This window comes from Grammomys surdaster, unplaced genomic scaffold (assembly GCF_004785775.1).
Source record: "Grammomys surdaster isolate TR1022 unplaced genomic scaffold, NIH_TR_1.0 150, whole genome shotgun sequence".
NCBI lineage: Eukaryota > Metazoa > Chordata > Mammalia > Rodentia > Muridae > Grammomys > Grammomys surdaster.
The window spans coordinates 8,011,304-8,033,346 of record NW_021604608.1 but is presented as its reverse complement, the minus strand read 5'-3'; the positions used below and the strand labels follow the sequence as shown (position 1 = coordinate 8,033,346).

The window sequence follows — 22,043 nt, the reverse complement described above, 5'->3', positions numbered from 1 at the left end:
AAGCTCAGGAATAGAACACTTACCCAGCACACAGATGCACACAGATGCACACAGGCACACATGCATATACACAGGCACACACACAAGCCTGGATTTTACCAAACAGAAACCAAGCAAGTAGACAAAGAACAGAGGGAGATAAGAGAAGAGTTTCTTAAAGCTTAAGTCCCAGGGTTTAACAAGCCTTTAAAATATATATATATACACATTAACATTATATATTAAATATTAATATTATAAATATTATATATTAAATAAATTATATAATATATACACACATACATTTTGTATTTATGTGTATATTTATATATATATAATTTATATATATTTATATATATATAAATTATAGCTGGATGGGTAGATATAAAAATAGAATGTATTTGAGGGGTATACACATGCACGTGTATGCACCTGTGAGCAAGGGAACATGTGCCACAAATATTTATGAAGTCAGCTCTCTTTCCACCTTGCCTTGATTCAGGCTCTCTTTTTGTTACTGCAGAGGTACCCTAGGCTAGCTAGCTCATGAGCTACTGGCAATTCTTCTGTCTCTACCTCCCATAGGAGTACTGGATTACACATATGGCTTTTTACATGGGTTCCAGGGAAGGAACGTAGATCAGCAGGCTTGCCTACCAAGCATTTGCACCCAATGAACCGTCGACTTATCTTTTGGTGTCACCTAATGTTTACCACTATCAATTTGATCTGTACCATGCTTAAAGATCTCACATCATGCATCCAACTGTCCTGGATTACAGGGAGCAGAGAACTCACAGGGCTCCAGCTACCAAGCCAAGAGGCTTCACAATGAGTTCCAGAACAGCTGTTTAGGAACAAGAAAAGTCATTATGCAAATTAAGCCATTTACAACCATTCAGTCTTAAAGAGACAAAGCCAGGTAGCTGGCAGAGAAACAGAGCAATGAACTGTTTGCTCTACGATATGGAACCACTCTCTTCAGTGGTAGGCAACTGAGCCAAAAGAAGATGACCATCTGGCCTCTGTGGTTACACAGCTTGCTCACCACAGAGAACCAAGATCACAAACCAAAGCTGGCATAGATGCCATACTGAAGACACAGAGGCTTATAGAGGAGATCTGACAAAGGCCACACGGCCAGAAAGTGTCCCTCAGTACAGGAATGAGGGGGTTAATCACTATCCTGCCTCATGTGACCAACTCCTTTCACAAAGAGATAAACTCACAGCAGGGGTTAGGACCCTAAAGTGTCAGCCAATCACAGTCCTAAACATTCATCTGACATCTGATTGACCCCATACCATCAGAAGACAAGTGCAGAGGAGGGAGAGAGGTAAAGGCACATACCCCCCAGGTCTGACAGCTCAGGGCAATCCCCATGGTGGAGAACAGACTCACAAGCTATCCTCTGACTTGCACATGAGTGCTGTGGTACACACAGGTACACACAGGCACACACAGGCACACGTACAACAATCAGCCGTAAAATGTTAAAAAAAAAAAAATTAAGAATGACAACTGAAAACTAAAGATTTGGGCCAGGCGGTAGTGGCGCACACCTTTAATCCCAGCACTTGGGAGGCAGAGGCAGGCAGATTTCTGAGTTCGAGAGTTCAAGGCTAGCCTGGTCTACAGAGTGAGTTCCAGGACAGCCAGGGCTACACAGAGAAACCCTGTCTTGAAAAAAACAATAAATAAATAAATAAATAAATAAATAAATAAATATTTAATAATAAACAATTACAATCTTTTTACCTTTACAGTGCTTCAATAACAATTTCCCCCACCATCTCCAGATCCAATCTGTAAATAATTATGTATCTCTCTTTTTGTTGAAAGAGGCTGGGCGTATCCAACTTTTGACATTGCAACGTGACATCATCTACAAAGTTCCTCCTCAAGGTCTGTGAGAACAAGTCATGACCAAAGTCACACAAGAAGTCTCACAATGGTTTCAGTGTGTTTATGATTTGGCGTTCGGCCACATTCAGAACTATCCTGGGCACATGTGGCTCACGGGCTGTGGACAGGATGTGCGTTAATGTACTGCTTGGTCATTTAACAGGAGTTTCATACCTAGATTAGAACAAAAGCTCCACAGATATAAGGAAAACTGTAGATCCTCATTTGTGTTTCTGTCTGATATTCTAAGCAAACATATGCTGTATGCCCATTTTTCAGACAAAAGAGGCCAAAATAAAGGCTGGTCCGGAGTTAAAGAGTGGAAAATCATGTAGAGAGAGACAGCCAGGCAACCTGCTGCATTCAGAAGGCTCCCCGGTCTGCATAGGCAGCTGAAGGGACTCAGCCAGCAAATGCCACCTGCCTATTACCAGGCTTAGGAAGGGACACACCTTTGAAAGCAGCTGGATTTAAGTCCACTGTGGCACTCGGAGGAAATGGCATCAAAGGTTGGACTATAAATCTTGCTTATTCTCAAGTCACTGGACATTTAGGAGGCAGGATATTGATGGGCCCTTTCCTCCTCTTCCTTCTTCTTGGAGCAGATGTGATTCATGGGTTGTCCTTTAGTGCCTCCCTTCTTACTACGTTTTCTTTGCTTCTGCTTTCTGACAGCTCTGAAAAGCAAGGTGCTAAATTATTTTATGGAATGAGCACAGTGAATTATGTAATTATGCTGAAGTTTAATTAACTAGCTATCCAAATAGGAAAATAGAAGACATGAAAGAATTTACTGTGTGGTAAGCATAAATCCCCGGTGTCCTAACCATGATGACAAGGAAACAGACAGAGGCCTGATCACGCAAAACGTTTCCGAAGACATTTCTTTAAAAGATGGTTACTACAGATTTAGAACAAGCTATTCAGGACAGACACGCACAGAGGTGAGCAGCCACACCAATGGGCTTGTCTCTTTGCTACATTTATACTGCTCAACTCAGCACTTCCATTTCCAAGTCCCCGAATTATAGGTTTCTTTCTTTTTTTTTTTAGAAAGGGATTAATACTTGCGGCAGTCAGCAGGGGCAGAGAAATGAAACAGCACAACAGGAAAAGGAAAACTGACCACACTAAAGAGGGCCATTTTCTAAAGCCTCAAAGCTAATCTTCCTTTCCCTCACAGGTGTAAAAGTGCCAGCTAGCACCTCAAGGGATACCTGGCTTTTGTATCCCAAGCTTCTTGAAAACAAGCTTCTAAACAAACAGGCTAGAACAGAATGGCCCCTCTGCAAACCGCCATAGCAGACAGAAGAGATCCTGCTCCACTGCTCTCTGCACCAAGGTGCAGCAGCCTGGATAGCAAGAGTCTGACTGCTTATTCACTTCTTCAAACTAGCAGGATCAGGCCGCTTGCCCTATCGAGGACTGTGCTGGCACACACACCATGCCTCTGGGCATACCTGGCAATGGCCCTGGCTGCCTAGCAGTATCCGTTGTTAAGAGGTAGAAGCCATGACTTCTATGAGCCACAATAAGCTAGGCCCCTCTTGGTCTTCCCAGGATAAAACCTGGGAAAAGACCTCCATGAACAGCAGACTACTCCCCAGCTGGTCAAGCTTGGGCCTCATTTTCTGTTTCCCTAACATAGGTGTTGAAATACAAAAAAGAGTAGGCATGGTCTTAAAATTCAAGGAACTAGGAAACTATGCTAGCACTAGGTAAATGTTTCCCTTCCCCCTATTTTTTTTTTTTTTCAGGTAAAAAACTCAAGGCTCTGAAGTCCTAAAATCACCCAAGGAGAAAGTGGCAGGGCCAGTCTGACTCTAGAATCTGTGTTCAGATTCGCCTGATAATGACTATTCAACTAGTAAAATGGCAGCCCTGTAGGGATCATCTACGAACACCGGTTATTTGAAGTTTTACTTGGCCACTCAGCAGAGCTCTAATGATTTATATCGTCCATATTTTGTACTATGGGCTGAGAATACCCACTAGCTCAAAATAAAAGTCACGTTATATTGTTTCTTTGTGTGTTACATAAACTGGATGAAAGACGATTTCAACCAGTCATTTCCTTAAGGTAGGAAAATTTCCTGATAAGTAAGGACTTAGCAAATTTAATGGAGTAAAGTATAATCTCTAATAGAAAAGTCAATGAAGCCTTGTGTCTTTATTCAAGTTTTAGATTTCTCTTTGGTTCATCTATTCATAAGCAGGATTAAAAATAAACCAGATATCACTAGGGAATAAGCAGAAAGGAAGAATTTAAAAAGCATTCCATTGTAATGTAAATAAACAAAACCTTCAAGAGCAAAGTGTGAACTGTGGTGGGCTGGCTGAGTAAAATTACTCATTTTAGTTTGTCTTTAAAATTACACTGACCTAGTATTTGTCCTCTAACCTATGGATTTATGTAATGGACAGAGTGGGCTTTCACCACAAGAGGGAGCCAGCACCATTCCAGTTCACATCTGAAGGAAAATTATCCATGGAAAAACAAACTACAAAAGACAGCTGTAAAATGCGTAGGACTGAAAGATATTGCATGCCATGGTATGCTCAAATATATCTTTAAAGTATTGCCATTTATAAAGGAAGGGCATTTTGTCAGGCTGAAGAGGTGGCTCAACAGTTAAGAGGACTTGATGCTCTTGCAGAGGGCCTGGGCTTGATTCCCAGCGCCCACGTGGCAGCTGCAGCCATCTGTGACTCTAGTTCCAGGGCATCTTCTGGCCTCTGCAGACATCAGGCAGGCACATGGTCACAGACATATGTACAGGAAAACACTCGTACATATAAAATAAAAAGAAATTTCTTAAAATATGTTTGTCAATTCCATTATGCAGAGGTTTTTGTTTCTGGGGGTTATTTTGTTTATTGCCTATGTTGTTTGTTTGTTTGTTTGTTTGTTTTGGAGAGGAGTAACTGAGTCAAGAAGAGTCCTCTGGCTGAAGAAAGCAACACTACCTGAGGATCATCCATCGGTACACTGTACCACAAAGGATTTGCTCTTTGAATGAAAGTTGACAAAATCCAATACTGAAAGACAGTCTCTGCTCCCCACCCCCAAACAGACTATTACTAAACACTGAACAAAAGACTAGCTTTAAAAAAAAAAAAATGGTTCCAGCTGAGTGTTAGATGTAGCCCTGGCTGGCCAGGGACTCTGACTACCATTGCTTCCCCAGTGCTGGGATTTAAGGCATGTACCACAACGCCAGGCTGGACTAGCTTTTTACAACAGCAAACCTACAGAGAGCCTATTGAGAGAGCCTATAGTCCGTTAGTAAACGTTACCCCAGTATGGTAGCACAGGCCTGTGAGCCCAGCATGTGGGGGAACTCAATTTCCAGGCCAGCCTGAGCCATATAGCAAAACTGTCTTAAAATCAAAGCTCACACCAGTATGAAGATTCAGTTTTCATATACATTAATTCACAGAATTAAAGGCTGAGCATGTTAACTCCTGATTGTATTCAAAATTACACTGTAATTGATGCACCCATCCTAGACCAATAGGTAGATGGGCTGTGTTTTGCTATTAAAGGCTTCTAAGGGGAAAATTATAAAATGCACTTAACTAATTTTTAAAATTTATTCTTCTACCTTGAACTACTCAGTAGAAATAATTACAGAGTAAATTTATGAAAACAAAAACCCAAAAAAAACAAAACCCAGTCTAAATAGAAAACATAGCTCAACGGCTGGACCTAAATGGAAAATGTCCCACTGGGTTTAAACAAACAGATAAATAAAAGAGACAATAATTATAATATAATCACAGTGGCTGAAGCTTCAAATACCTCTCATATTATCTGTTCATTTCATCACAAATAATATGATAGGGAGATCTTTTTACCATAATCTCAATTTTCACATCATGTTAAATTTAGCTATGTAGTAATCTGTAGGTAGCCTGTAACACCAAGGTTCTATTTTTGTTTTTAATTTAAATCACTGAAACAAGAAGGCATGATCCCTATCATCAATTTTAACGGTGGGCTAGAGCCATGTCTCAGTGGTTTAGAGGATGAGCTGCTTTTTCAGAGGACCCAGGTTCACTTCCCAGCACCCATGTGAAAGCTCATGACTGTCTGTAACTCCAGGTCCAGGAGATCTGATGCCCTCTTGTGAGCTCCTCAGACACCAGGCACTCATGTCATGCACAGACATCCATGCAGGCAAATCACCCACACAGTTAAAGGGGGTTGCTGGGCTGTTAGCTTGCATTAGCCCAGTTGCTAGTTTTTCCTAAACATGCTATATTCACTGGACTCAGTTTACTCTGAGTTTTACTCTGCATTATCAATGAAAATGTTGGTAGGAGATGTGAAAACAATCATGAAAAAGAATATTTTAAATATTTAAGTGAAAAGTCACTGTAAATGTTGACAGGATTTACAGACCTAACTAGTACTAACATAAATAATGTGTACTTCAAATCTTGTGGCTGGTTTGCTCAGCTCATTTTAATTTGGCTAAAGAGTCCAAGAGGCAGTGTTTGAATCCCACATTAACCCGTAACTGCTTCCAGTTATAATGCAACAAATTCAGCCCTTTTCTGCTTTAGAATTCACACTTTGCTGCTACAAAATGGTGTGTTCCTTCCAGCAGAAATGCCTTCACTATCTCCTCCTGCCACCAGGTGTCTGCATCTGATCGCCCCACAGAGCCCAACTTCAGTGAAACCTCACCTTTCACCCTAAATATACAATTTTCACCCTAAATATACAATTTCGTATGACGCATAGGGGATGCGAAGGTACCCACTTCCTCCTGGCTCTTGGCTATCTTGTGTAACCCGTCAAGGCTGGGCTCCTTGATGCACACACTCTTTACCTGCCTCAGTGCCCGCCCTGCAATCCACGGAAATAACATGTAATGGTGAGAGTAACGACTTAGCACTCCTGAGTCCTCTGAAAGCTTTGTACTTCTGTAAATTGCTCCTAGAAAGCCTGACATGAGCAATCTTTTTTCCAGAAAGCAAAAGAATTCAACCAACTTGTTAGCTCTCCGAGAGGTGCCGATGTTGGGACAATTGCTGCGTTTGTGACCCAACACACCACAAATAAAGCAGCCGTCTTTAGGCCCGGAACAGGAATGGTCTGGGAGTGCACAGCGATTGCAAGTGTCACAATGGATCCAGGCTGTAAAAGAAAAACCAGGTTTCACAAGAGGTTCATTTAATGTGATTTTTCATTTTATTAACTTCTGAGGTAGGTTATTATGAATAATGTGTATTTCAGATCTTGTGGCTGATTTGCTTAACTGATCTGAATTTGGCTAAAGAGATTAAGGAGCAGTGTTTGAATCCCACATCAACCCATGTCTTCTGTTATAACTTAACAAATTCCGCCCTTGCCCAGCCACTTGTCAGCCCTTGTCACAGTGCATGCTGGCTGGGAGGCACAGAGCCTGATGGAAGTAAAGAAGTCAAAAGTCACAATGCCTGGCAGTCAGCAGCTCTCCTTATGAAGGACATATGCGCTGGTCATTATAAAGTCAACGTCAATCTCTACATTCTTTTATGAAAATAATACAAATCCTTTTTATATGAAAAGAACTCAAAAATGTTTTCCCAGGATCCCTAACACCCAGCCAAACACTTACAAGGCTTCACACACTTTTTGCAGAGAAAGCAATGGCTCCATTTCCTGCCATCCTACAAAAAACAAATTTTAAAAATGTTCAATTTGTTGTAAAAGCCAAGTTCCACAATTAAAAATTAAAATGTCTTATTAAAATATGTGTAAATTATTCATTCCCTATTTCTTCCTTTCCTGGGCTTCACAATTAAATACTTTGATTTTAATTTATGCATTTCTCCACTTAACTCAAATGCCGCCTTGATGGGCCTCAATTTCCTTAACTATGAAACTAGATTTATCCAAATGATCTTGAAAATCCACTCTGCTTCAAGCCATCCAATCTTCACAAAGAAGGACGCAAATGAAAGTTTCAAGAGAATTAATGATTCCATAATTTTAGGTTATCTATACTACGTAGTCCTTAATGAAATTCATATTTGAGAGCTTCATGTAATTTAGAGAGATAGATTACAGGTTACTATTTGAGTAATTTTTTTCTTTTTTTCTTTTTCTTTTTTTTTGGGGGGGGGGAGTTTAGAGACAGAGGTTTCTCTGTGTAGCCTTGACTGTCCTGGAACTCACTCTGTAGACCTCTGCCTCCCAAGTGCTGGGATTAAAGGCGTGTGCCACCACTGCCCGGCAAGTAATTTTTTTAAACTGTGAAATAAAGCACACCTAGAAAAGAACACTGAACTCATGTATGCACTTTTTGAATATTAAAGCAACTGCTGGTCAGGAACTGGGGCCCCTTGAGCCCCCAGAAACCTGGCAGCATGGCCTCCACCAAAGCCTTCATCTCTCCTTCCACTGGACAGAAGCCGTTCTGATTTGAGGTCTTGTTTCTCTGTTTTTATTTTTCTACCCATGTGCACATTTCTAAACAAGTTTTTTTTTTCTCAGTTTTAAACTTTATACAACCTGGGCATAATACAGATCATTTCTAAACTAATAGTTACATGAACATAAACTTTTCTTTGGAAAACAATTTGTGCTGTTTAACCAAGCTAAACTCCGTATGTTTTTTTCTGACGAGGCTCAGTGAAAATGAACAATGGAGCTGGAAGGTCATCCTGTCTTCCTGAAAAGCAAGCAGGAAGCTTACTCAGAACTGCTCAAAGTTGGAAGTAAGCGATGTCCTTCACTGGGTGAACAGTTACAAACTGGGATATAACCAGACAATGGGAAGTCATTACCAGGAATGAGCCATTCAGCCACAGAAAGCCAGACAGGAGCTTTAAACGGCCATTTCAAGTGAGAAAAACCAGTCTGAAAAGCAGTTACACATGCTGTGTGACTCCAGTATTATGACTTTCCAGAAAAGACAAAACTATAGAGACAGTAACAAGATGAGTTTCCCGAGGTTAGGGAAGGAGGACCAAGCAGTACCCAGGTTTTCAAGGAACACAGTGAAGTGACTCTGAAGCCCACAGTGGCAGAAGCAGGACATTACATACTCAACCAACCCAAAGAACACACAGCCCCAAAGTGAACCTCAGAGTAAAACACAAACTCAGCAACTGTCACACAAGGTAAACTCCAATCCAGGATACTACAGAGAGAAGGCTGTGCACTGGGATGGGGATAGGAAGTATATCTCAGTACCTTCTGCTTCACTGTGCTTCGAATCTAAAACACTTTCAAAATCAAAGGCTCCTAGGAAAAACACAAGAGCTAAACCCATCAACAGGAGACAGATCCCTTGTTCTGCAGCAGCTGTAAAAGAGCAGAGAGTAACCATGCCTACCTCAGGGGCTATTTTGAGAACTAATTGTGTTTGTTAACCCATGCAAAGCTCTTAGGAACAAGCCTAGCACATAAAATGTGCACAGTACATGTTACTAACTAATACTTCATCAGAAGAGCAATGGTATCTAATGGTCCAAAGCCTGATTTGAAACATCATAATTTTACCCTTAACAGACATATAAATTCAGCACTTAGTGCCTTATTTGAAACACTCTTCGTAAGTACCATATGAAAATGATTGAAATAGCTATTTACGGTGATGAAAGAAATTAAGTACTTTAAAAAGCCTGTTTTAGGGCTGGAGAGATAGCTCAGTAGTAAAGGCATTTATCACCAAGCCTGATGACCCAAATTGGATTCACAGAACCCACACGGTCGAAGGAGAGAACTGTCCTCCTGCAAGTTGTCCTCTGACCTCCATCTGTGTGCCATGGCTCACATGTGCCTACACACACCCACACCTTTCATGCATAAATTAAGATTCTTTTTAAAAGCCTGCTGATTTATAATTAGAATAAAATACTACTGTATTAAGGTTAGGTGGAAATAATACACATGAATTCAAGTATTAACATAACATTTTAAAAGTGATCAAACTAACAAAGTAACATAAAACAAACCCTTCCATAAAAATGGATGACATAAGAGAACTATACCTTGGATGTGCAAGAATTACAATGCACACAGTGCTGGTTCTCACGGGAGACATATCTCTGACAGAGGGGACAAAATCTAAAGAGAGAAACAGGGAAATGAGCCGAATGTGTTCTTTGAGATTCACAGAACTGACAAAAGCAAACAAGGCACTTGCTCCAAAAATTGGAGGTAATCAGAATTCAATTCAGTATGAAATTATGGACTAAATCTGAGGGTAATATAAGAACCACATGATGCACTATTGAAAGAATTTTACTTTTAGGTACATAGAAGTGCATTTTCAGATGACTTGGGAAGTTCAAAATGCTCTCACCTGTATCCTTCCTCTGATGGAAGGATTATTTTGTTGGGTGGAATGTTGGTGAAAATCCGGACAGGAGACTGTTTTCGACCTGTCTTTCCATGTTTGTAAAGCGCATGATTATCGTAATCTACCTAGAAAGTAAAAAGAAAATTCACTCATATGAGTCAACATTCTCTAAGCTCCTTTAACCAATAAACAAACAAACTGATGCCAAGATGCAGGCTGAGGTACTCCAGTAGGGAATAAGAAAGTCCTAAAAGCAAGTTTACTCTCGGCCAACCTCAAGAGGCCTCTATGGCAGTGGCATTTCATTACAACAAAGGAAAGATGTGCTATGTCACACTCGTGCTGGCGGGTCATGGGAATGACTCTTAACTTTATCTAAAAGGCTACATAACAAAGTCTATTCTGTAACTAAAGCTTTATTTCTGATGCTAACCACAGGCTTTGTTTGAAGATGTATGCTAGCGTCACTGAGATGTTCCACTTTCTTAGAAAAAAGCTGGTCATTCAGATGGCCAGGTCAGAGTGTGGCCTCTGCCCAGTCCTCTACTGAGTCTGCCCTTGCACTCTCAGATGAGCAGAGGTTTCGGATCAGAACATGGCTGTCACTTACCTGTTAGATGGTCATAGACGATCTGAGGAATTTTTTTTAACTGTAAAAGGAGGTCGTGGTTCCTGACCTTGAGAGTTACACTGAGGGTCAACACTTAGTCCAGAGTCTGGCTGACATGAGGCAGGCAGATGATGAAGAGATGTCCACTCTTGGTTCTGTATCCTGCAGTGACTCAGACACTGACCTCCCTCAACATCTCAACTCATGAGTTCAGTGTTTCTCTTCAAAGTGAGGCCAACAAGCATTGTCTTATATTCCTGAATCCCCTGTCCTGTGTGCTAGTATCCATACACTCTCTCAGGCTATTGGGAATCCACCTAGCTACCAAATCTGTCTTTCTTTAGATCAATAATACTCAAAAAGTGATCAGCAACACCAACATTACAGGGACGGATCCCAATAGAAATGCAAGTTCTTATCCAACCAACATCTACTATACTGGACACTTTGGCAGTGGGGCTCAGCAGTGTGTTTTAGCAAGCCCTGCTAAACCCTCATGATTGAGAACCACTGCTTTAGATCCTTCTCAAGAATACCACGACAGTTATGAGGTCAGGATGGGTGGATCCTAACTTCCACATAAGATGAACTCTTTTGATGAGAAACAAAGATACACTTAGGAAGTTGGCACGGCCAGGCTTACAAGCTGCTATTAAATAAGTGAAGCACAAACAAGAAGGGAAACCATGACAGGGAGTCAGGCTTTCCTTAAAAACGATTTTTAAAATGTATTCTTAGTCCCAGCACTCAGGAGGCAGAGGAAGGCAGATCTCTGTGAGTGTGAGTCCAGTCTGGCCTACAGAGTGAGTTCCTGGACAGCCAGGGCTACATAGAGAAACCACCTCTTAAAGCAAAACAAGTATTCTTAGACTACACATACATGTATACATTGTATCTTGATCATATCCTACCCAAACTCCCTTTTCCTCTGACCCCACTCCAATGCTTCCTCTTCCCACTTTCATGTCCTTTAAAAGAACATGGATATATATGTATATGTATATGTGTGTGTGTGTATACATATATACATACACACATATATTTTCATCCCTCTGAGTCTCTGAGTCCAATTAGAGTTACCCGCATGTGCATGGGTGTGGGGGTCATTCAGCATGGTCAACCTACCAGCAACTGCACCCTAGAAAAAAAACTGCATTCCCTCTTCCAATAGTCATCAGTTGTCAACAGCTCCTTAGCTAGGGGTGGAGCCTCACTCGTCACCCTCCCGCCCATGGTAGGACTCAGACAGGTATTGCACAGGAAATCATAACTGCTGTGAGTCTGTGAGTGCTTTGGTTACATCACATCCAGAAAGCGGTATTCACAGCACACCTTCCCATCCTGACTCTTACATTCTTTTCACTCTTTCTTCCATGATGTTTCCTGAACCTTGAGAATGTTGATATAAATATCCCACTTCCGGGGAGTCAGAGAGAAAGAGCAGGAGAGGTTAGGAGCCGAATACATCGTATACATGAATGAGATTCTCAAAGGATACATAAAAAAATACGATACAACATTCCATTAGGGCTGAGCACTCAACAGTCACCCTCCACACTCTATCCAAACTGTTCAGAGTCACGCTTTTGATGGCAGACTACCTGACTCCACAGCTCTGGTTTAACCCAGTATTTCCAGATTTACAAGTAAATGAATTCACTAAAGCTCAAACTGCAGCAGTGAGAAAAAGCTAAGCACATGAGCTGAGGGAAGGCAAGGGACAAGTGAAAAGTCCCAAGGGTTTCTGACGGGCTGCCAGCAGGGGCATCCTGTAGGCTGGCTGGAGGCCTCTACACATGCGCAGTATCCCAACAAGGAAAGACTTAGTTAAGGTCCCAATTGTAGCCCTGTGTTCATTTTAAAAGAGACACTGATAAAACCTGCTCATTTCTACTGAAAATAATAGCAATGAATAGGATTTATAGTTTAACAAATTGGGAGTGTTTGTTCAGAAAAGACTGGGAGGAACTGACAGCCAGTTCATAACTGAAGGAGTATCCTATGGAATAGAAATTAGACTTATCCTTTATTGCCCTGGAGAACAGAACCAGGAGCAATGGTTAGAAGTTAATGGGGAGCATATTTTATCTCAATAGGAGAAAATTCTCTAACGATTAGAGCTATTAAATAAATTGAGTTGCCTTGTAAGGCTTTAGGACTCTGTGCCCGGACAGCATCTGAGTGAGGCCGGATGAGCGCTTGTCATGAATTCAGCAGAGGGGATTATTACACTGGGAAGTCAGCCCAGGTTACCTCTACGTGTCTTTCCAACTTTCAAAATCCTATGAATATATGTTACCTATTAGAGGCAAGACACAAAAATGGATTTTCTTTAAAAAAAAAAATCAACCTAAAATAGTAGTTTAAGTAGTTTTCTTTTGAAGAGATTTCAATTTATAATGTTTCCCCAGTGCAGTCCTTTGTAGGGTAGAATATATGTGGTACCTCATTAAATTCAACAAAAGATATTTTGCACATAAACTTACGAGTGTCGTAAGAAAAGCCACTCTTCCCACAAGACTCTGCTGAAACTTTGAAGCGCTGGAGAGTTAGAGTGTGGGAGGATGTCTACTGCGTGGGACACTCTGTGCTACAGCAGCAGATGGAGGGGCAGCTTCTTTATGGTCTCCCAAGGAGCTGGAGACTGCGTGTGTCAGGAAGGTGGCTGATTGCTCCATTTTGCATAACCTAATTGAGATTATTATTATTTTTAAATGCGGGTTTGTTGTGCTAATTAACTATAAACATATGGTATGTAAAACGCATGCTGCTAGAGTAAATTAATGTACCTCTAACATACATCCATATTTCATAGCTTCACCCACACAAATAAACCTCCCGTGGAAGTGCTGTAAAGCAAACACAATTTTGCAAATTGCCTATCGCTACTGCTCGAGCTGATCCACCATGTTCCCGTCATTATCCCTGACATCTCACTCACAATGATGATGAGAGGCATTTTCAAACAGAAATTTCTCCCACAGAACTGATTAATGTGATGAAGTACTGTATAGAAATGAGGGAAAGCACAAAATCTCTGCAGTTCCCAACTTTTAATTTGAGCCCTACACAAATGTCTTCTGCAACATGAGCCTGAACATAGTTAGAGGGAGCTCGAACTTTGTACCTACTAAGTTCCAGGCCCTATGCCAGGCCACACAAACATTTGCACAGCTCTCTGAGGGTTATGTACTGTGTGGTCATACTAAGGTCTCAACACTGCCTTGGTCTGGTTTACCAACTAGCCCCCACCACCACTGTCAGCCTCACATCCTTCAAAGCCAGATTTACAATTTCTATGTAGACTATGCCCCCTCCTCAACACTGAGTCTTTATTATAAACCGAGTTTCAAGAATTTGGTTGCCATCTTTTAATATTCAACAGTTGCCCAAAGTTCCTATTAAAATATCTTTTTTACCCTAGCAATAAGCTAAAAGGGGTTTCCTACACAGGCTAATTATAAAAAAGGTTAGCTTTGACAAAGCAAACCGCTCTATTTTCAACATGCAAGGTGTGTTCCAAGTCAGAAGACATGAAGTCTTGAGAGAGCATTGCGGGAGGGTGGGTGTGAAACCATCTCACTGGAGTGTGCTAACCACATGAACACTGCCACTCCCAGTCCTTGCTGCTAGCCCCACAGCCTGGGGCGGACATCACTAATCAGTCCCGTTAGCTTGCCAGGTGAGCCTGGCATTCTCTGAACAAATCTTCTAGCACATCACTAGAATTGTTCTCAGCACTTCAAGGGAAGCCCCCGCCACTCCTCTGCTCCTCTAAGCATTTATTTTATAGGTGAGGCAAACAGAGCTCTGGAAAGCCCAGCCGATCGCCCCAGTCACAGTGCTCTTCAGACAGTGCTAGGACTCAGACTCCTAACTTGAAATGGGAATTCTCCTCCTCCTTATCGGCCCTTAAAAAAAGCCACAGCTGATCACTATTTCATTGCCTGCTTATCAAGCACACTATCCATGTGGTTTATGTGTCATGTAGATTTGCAGCATGTGAGCCTTCCTCTTATCTGAACAGTATCCTCCCTGCCCCTACAACAAGAGTCAGGATTGTGGTATTTTTAGCTTTTCTACTGTACTGTAGCTTGAAGTCTTATTGAGGATTTAGTGGTGGTTGAGGAAGGGGTTAGAGCTATGCAGAAAGGTCTGTACAGAACAACGGAGGGCATTCAGGTTTATTTTGATTTGTCTGTGGTGCTGGGGATTGAACCCGAGACCTCAGGCATGCTCTTCTGTCTCCAGATCTTGTTCTCCTTCTTCCTCTCAGCGGCTGGCTTTTGCTTTGCTCCCAGTCAGACACACATGATCTAACCACAACATTTTTTTTTAATAATACAGTGAACTGTACAATTATTTCCAGTAAGCTTAGGCTGTCAACTATTCCCCAAAGCCCTTTCCTAATGACACAGGCAGGCCAAGAAAATGACATGTAAGTGCCAACTCTACACTGCCATCATTTGCCTGCCCTGTAAAAGAGTTGTCTTCTTTTGCCCTAACATCATTTCAAATTCTTGTCACTTCTGTACATGCAGATGCAACTGTCTTCCAGGAAACCTGCGTTAGCCAATATTAAGATCTGAGGTGTACAAAAAAAAAAAAATGATGGAGAAAAAGTTCTGCCCTGCCTTGGAACTACCTGAATGATGATCAATCATGTGGACAACAGCCTGGACTCTACAACTGTTGCGTATCAAGGACTGGGGTACCCCTTTCCATACATTACCCCAAGAGACATATGTGTTACACTGCTATACTCATCATCATCATCGTCATCATATTCATTTAACAGGGACGAGCCTCAGAGAGGTTAAGCAGCTGAGCTGAGACTAAAACCCAGACCTCTCAGAATTTGTGCTATTTTTTTTTCAATTCATATGAAATATTATTGACACCTACTGTGAGCTGGCCATAGGAACCAGGTGCCACTGGAGACTAGAGCCAGTTTAGTTAGCTAACATCTTCAGACTAAGTCAGCTGTATCTGCATTGCAAATGCCAACTCTAGAAGCAGCCCTCCCTCAAACAACAAAACCCCGCAAGCTGGAACCCGCAGGTAAACAGCTGTGGAAGGAAGCACTCACGACATCGGCTATGCTTTACCTACAAGTCAAGGTTAAAATGGCTTACACTACCCACTTTTTGGAAAGGACACTGTTAATATGGTTCAACAGTCATAGATAAGCCATCACAAATGAGAAAATAATCCCAGTTTTCAAAGTCTATACTGTAGAAGCCACGGAAAATGCTATGTATTAGAAATGCTTACAGCAGTTTTCCTTATAGGTACCTTAGAGGCAAAAGAAACATAAGAAAGAAGGAAAGAAGAGCACAGCCAGCTAAAGAAGTAAATAGAAATTATTAAATAAAGATTATGTAGCTACATTTAAAAGTAGGTCCTTATAGAAAGCAGAGAAGAATTCGAAAAAGTCATTAAACTGGCTGAAAACAAAGAAAAAAAATTAAACTGTCATGCTTGCTTTCCACAGCAGCAACACAGGTACGGTCTTCCCTACGCCGTTAACTATCTTCACGTCAACATATTCTTCACGATGGCATACGCCTTGAGAATGGACAGACAAGAGCAAGGGCTATCTCGCAACAGCTCGTAAAGATGCTTACAATTTAAGGCTGAAAAACTTCACTCAATTACTCAGAAATCACAAAAGTAAAAATGCCCTTGTGAAAAGAAGGAACAGTACCCCTTGGCAGTCACTGGGAGCAATGGTGACAACAGGGTTGGTTAACTTTAGAACCCAAGGAAAGAAATAAGTTGAGTGGAACTACCTGGGCTTTGGCCTGTGCCTCATCCACGGCAGTGCCAGGAAGGATGCTCACTCCATCGGGCCGGCACACTCACACACCAGCATCTCCGCCTCTTTAGACACCGCACAGCAGGTAACATGCCCCTTTAAGCTCTTAGCATCCTTGAGTGACACACAGGAAAGGACACAAGACTTTCCACCAACCAGAAAGGGTGATTTACTTTCCTATAGCCAGTGGCAGAACAAAGCTACATCCACACTGATGGTCCTGGGGGCAGTGCGGATGAAGGCATAGACTGGTTGACCTAAACACCCTGCTGCATCCTGCAATCACCTGGGACACCTGAGAAACTATTTTCTCTTGGGGCTGTACTCTCTGATTTTGTTTGACAAAGGTGGAGTTTTTTGTTATTGTTTAGGTGTTTTGTTGTTGTTTGAGTGTGTATACTCAACAATCTATATTTTTAGCAAGTACCCTAGAAGTTGGAGACATTAGGAGCCAGGGACTATTCTATACACAATATAATTTAGTTGCTGATATACTTCAAAACACTTTAATTTACTAAAATCAAAGGTTAGACTTATCAGAACATTCCAGCAGCATATCCATTCCCTAACCACGCCAGAAGACAGGCTGATACTATACCTGGTAATCCAGCATGCAGAAGCTCGGGAAAAACTGACAAATCCGTGATTCAAAAAAATAGGGGAAAATCCAGAAAATGGGCAGTTCTCTGTGGCTGTCATCTGATAGATCACACAGGAAAAAATAAAATAAAATATAAATAAGGAAAATAAAATGAGAAAGTGATTCTAAAACCAAATCTAAAATCTTCATGAAAAATTTCAGTTGTTCCAAATGTGCACTTGTCACACAGAAAGGGATACTTTTGACAGTGCCATTGCACCTTGACCTTTTCAAAAGGTCAACAGAAATACTACATGCCTAAAACAAAGCAGTTTTTCCTTGGGCTGATTAGTGATCTTGAGAGCATCACATAGGTAAATAAGTGATGTTTAACAATGAGCCATGTTTCAGAATTCTTCTAACTTCTGTCCCTTGAAGCACACTACTTACGTGGCTCAGTTAGTGGAGAAGCCTGGCCACCCCTGGCCACTCATGTAATTTATCAGCTCACAGGCCAGAAGCTTCGTCTAAAAGGGAATGTACTGACTAATGGGATAACTGTACCAAACAGAAGTCTCAAGCCACTTCAAACTGAACAAATGTCTCTGTAAGATTGGCCAGTGGGTATTTTCTTGACTAATACAGCGCACTGTGGGTAGTGCCACTCCAGGGCTGGTGGCCATGAGCTGTAGAAGAGAGCAGGCTGAGGAAGCCATGGGGAGCAAGCCAATCGGCAGCATCCCTCCATGGCCTCTGCATCAGCTCCTGCCCCCAGGTCCTGCCTTGGCTTCCTTCAGTGGACTGTGATTCAGGCCATGTAAGCCAAATAAACCTTTCTTGCCCAAGGTGCTTTCGGTCATGGACTTTATCAAAACAACAGAAAGACTTTAGGGACAGGAGACTTAAGGGCCACAAAGCTCACTAATCTGTTCTTAGCCTCCAAATACTGCTGCACACAGCAGCCACTCAGAGTGTTTTTTGAACAAATGATAGCAGTTCACTGTTGTGCTTCATGCTGCTTCATAATCTTACAGCCATGTTCCTGAGAAGCCATTTAAAAACATGAATAGGGTAGGAGGACATGTCCCATGATCATGAAGTTTGCCATCATCAAACCAAACGTGCTTTACAAAGAGCCCATCGCTGCACACTCCATGAGTGCTGGCTTGGCTAGTGTTGACAGAAAGCAGATACATAAACACAAGCTCATTTTGCAGTAATCAAAAAAAAAAAAAGGCACCTTGGCTTTGACCTTCTTTCCACATAGCAATTAACTTCTTGAATGTAACAGCCAGAGGTTCAACCAAGCCGCCAAAGGGAGGGTCTGTCACCATAATCACCCCCTTGCCTTCCTCTTCCTGTAAGAATGCCTTGCACACTTCAAGGGCAGCCTGTAACAAATAAAACGTCATTTCTAAATTAGAGCCAGAGGCAGGCCCTTTATCCTATTGGGAGAATGCATTAAGCCTGGTCTCACTCAGGAGTGGAAACGTCACCAAGTCACCCTGCCACTGCAGAGTCCCTCAGTGACATCCTAAGTCTCTCTTAGTCACTCACGTCAGATTTTATCTTTGGGTTCCTTGATAAGCAGGTTTTTAAATTGCAAATTCAAATACCATCACTATCAGACAACTCCACATTTCAAACAGTTAAATTAAAAAACTAAATTTAGTAACCCAAAAAGGAGAAAGCCATCACCCGTGAAAACAACCTACACGTTCAGTCCAACAAACAGAAACAGAGGTGGTGCTGAGCCCAGAGGACACAGGGAGGAATCGGCTGTGGGTTTTGCTGTATGTCTTGTCCACTGCCATAGCTTTGCTTAATAAGTGCTGTGAGTCAGCAGGAAAGCACGCACACACGTCGGAGTATTAGGTAAGCAGCAAACGTATTTGCACATGCATAGCAAGTAAGTAAAGGAAGTTTACAAATGGCAAAACCCATCTGGTCCTGGAAAGTGTGCCAGTAACACACGTCCCCAACAGGCTGCCAGTATTTCCAGTAGCTGCCAAACTAACAGCGGCTAGGATATTTGTCAGCTTCTGCTTTGCATGCAGTTAACAGGAGGCCTATCTATCATAGTATCACTCGTCTACTGACCTGGAAGAAGTGTGCAAATCAACACCTTCGGTATTCAAATGACACGAGATTTTAAAGTAGAACTTTAGACTTTACATAGCCTACCAATGCAGCATCAAGGATGCAAACCCACTTCCTTCATCATAACCCTAAGCTCACACCTCCCTACACCCCTCACCCACCTGTTCCCATTTCAAATGGCTATGCTGGCCACTCCACATCAGTAGCCACCAGTCCCAGCAACACAGCACTTGTAGTCCTCACCCCGCCCTCTGTTCTTCAGAACAGTCCACAGAGCAGGTCGGCCTTGACTTCCAACTGGGCACGGCTGCAGAGTCCACCTCCTGCCTCCTCCCTCCGCTATCCTAGCCATGAAATATGCCTGGCACACTGTCAGTGACCTCAGCTCTCCTCCACAGGGCCCCAGGCAGCTGTCGAATGCAGTGATTTCCAATGATGCCCTGTGGGAAACAGTGGCACACACCTAGCTCTAACCTCTGTTCATCTTAATCCTTGGTATTGGTAGCTCTCCTGGCTGAGATCCCTTCATCTCAATGGCAAACTGTTCCCTGTGAGTGGAAAAATAGGTTTGGTACATCACAAGACTCATTTTCAACCCTAACTAATATCTTGGTATTAGTGTTCATTCCCTGAAAGCTCTGTTGTCATCTTGTTTGGCTTTCATTCCATCATTAGCTAGTATGGCAAAGGATACTACAAAGTTAAGCATGGGTCACAGTTTTACACCGGCTGATTGACAAGCACGCACACACCTCCAGGTAGGTTCTACACCATTCCTGGCAGTTTCCAAACACCTCTGACCAACCTCCTCATCAGCTGTGACTATTTGGCTAATTACAAATTTGACTCCATGACTTATAGCTTCAGCTAGGAACAGACATATAGGTGGAATGACCCATATCTCCTCAGTGACATTTTTAGTATCACCTTTGAAAGCTGCTTTTCCCCAGACCCCAAACAACTTCTGCTTTGTTAAAGAGTTTGTTTGTTTGGTTGGTTGGTTGGTTGTTTGGTTGGTTGGTTGGTTGGTTGGTTTGGTTTGGTTTGCAGCTTTGGCTACCTGGAACTTGTAGACCAGTCTGGTTTCAAACTCAGAGATCTGCTTGCCTCTGCCTCCTGCGTACTGAGATTAAAGGCATGGACTACCACATTAAGCTCTTACTTATTGTTTAAAAAAACCTTCAAGATAAGGAAAGGAGTAAGGTACAGATTTCACATAGAGCCCCTGCCCTGAAATATGCCTTTAATTACAGTATGGTAGAAAACAAAGGCGAATCTGACCGTGTTAGGAGTTCAGGGAGGCTGGAGAAAGTGATTTGGAACAGAGCTCTGAAAGTTATCAAAAGAAAGAAGCCAGTGGGCCAGCAGGGGCAAAAGCCCCGTGGTCAATGGACTAGCTAAAGGGACACACCATGCATCTTAACACAAACGCAAGGCAGGCAGAGAACAAGGACAGGCAAGGTTAACAGAGGTCCAGCCTCATGGAGCCCTGTGGGGTGCTATGTGGGGCACTTAGAAGACAGAGGCAAGACGAGCTCCTGATGTCTGAGGCCAAGCGAATCTACTGAACACAGAGAGCTCCAGGCTAGGCAGACTATATAGTAGAATGCTGGCTGAAGGAAAACAGCAAAAGGGAACAAAGACTCCTCTAGTTGCTCAATAAATAACCAGTGAAGGAGATGAACATGACTCAGCAATAGAGCGTTTGCCTGGCCCACACGAGGCCCTAAATTCAATCCCAAAACAAAACAGATGAAAAAGGAAAAAGAATCAGTAAAAAATGATTTTAAAACAATAACAACAACAAAAAAGGTACTCCTGAACTTGTTAATCAACAATAACAGAAGAAAGAAGTGGTGGTCACAAGTCTTACCTTTCCATCAAAGAAATGATGGTTGAACATGTTATAGCGGCAAAAGCTTTCTTCCAGGTAAAACTGTGAATATCTGTAAAATAATTCATTACCAAGTGACGTGCCCAGGCACATATATACAGTAAATAAACAAACACTAAACTATAAACTCCAAAATCATATTTTGATTAAATAAATTTCATCATCCTTTGCTTTTTAAAAAATAAAGAATACTTTACAATGACTTAAGTGAATCTGTAACAGTGTATATTGAATATATTTTCCCAAGTAGGCCAGTACCAAAGCCAAAGAATAATTATACATAAAAAGTACAGGTTCCAAGTGGGCTAGTGGTACCAGCCTGTAAACCCAGCCATTTGGGAGGCTGAAGGAGGAGGATTGTAAGGTCAAAGGCAGCTTGGGCTAAAGAGTGAGTTCAAGGGCAAATTGTTAAGACCCTGTCTCAAATAAAAAGTAAAGGCTGAGAACATGGCTCAGTGATAAGAGCACTTGTCTAATTAATATTCCTAAGGTCCTATGTTCAACTCTCTGAACTATAACACCAGCAAACAAAAGACATTTTTTTTTAAAAAAAATCTAATGTTTCTTTTTCTTTTTAAGATGTATTTATTTTACTTATATGAGTACACTGAGCCGGGCAGTGGTGGTGCACGCCTTTAATCCCAGCACTTGGGAGGCAGAGGCAGGTGGATTTCTGATTTCGAGGCCAGCCTGGTCTACAGAGTGAGTTCCAGGACAGCCAGGGCTACACAGAGAAATCCTGTCTCAAGAAAAAAAATAATAAGTACACTGTAACTGTCTTCAGACACACCAAAAGAGGACATCAGATCCTATTATGGATGGTTGTAAGTCACTATGTGGTTTCGGGGAATTGAACT

At 41.9% G+C, this 22,043-nt stretch overlaps 1 protein-coding gene across 4 annotated transcripts in view; it reads right to left on the bottom strand.

Annotated features, from left to right (window-relative positions):
- Positions 1-1,685: 1,685 nt before the first annotated feature.
- Positions 1,686-22,043, bottom strand: part of Zcchc4 (zinc finger CCHC-type containing 4) — a 41,557-nt gene continuing 21,199 nt past the window's right edge. The window contains exons 6-13 of one of the 4 annotated variants that reach the window (XM_028765278.1): positions 21,166-21,238; positions 18,433-18,583; positions 17,211-17,311; positions 10,188-10,309; positions 9,874-9,949; positions 7,494-7,545; positions 6,886-7,030; positions 1,686-2,561 (exon numbers count right to left, since the gene is read on the bottom strand). In XM_028765278.1, coding sequence (XP_028621111.1) covers positions 2,435-2,561; positions 6,886-7,030; positions 7,494-7,545; positions 9,874-9,949; positions 10,188-10,309; positions 17,211-17,311; positions 18,433-18,583; positions 21,166-21,238 — 847 coding nt within the window. In that variant the 3' untranslated portion in view covers positions 1,686-2,434. Of the gene's footprint in view, positions 2,562-6,885; positions 7,031-7,493; positions 7,546-9,872; positions 9,950-10,187; positions 10,310-13,280; positions 13,483-17,210; positions 17,312-18,432; positions 18,584-21,165; positions 21,239-22,043 lie in introns of those variants that run through there. The other 3 variants (XM_028765279.1, XM_028765280.1, XR_003711154.1) reach the window with 3 other exon arrangements.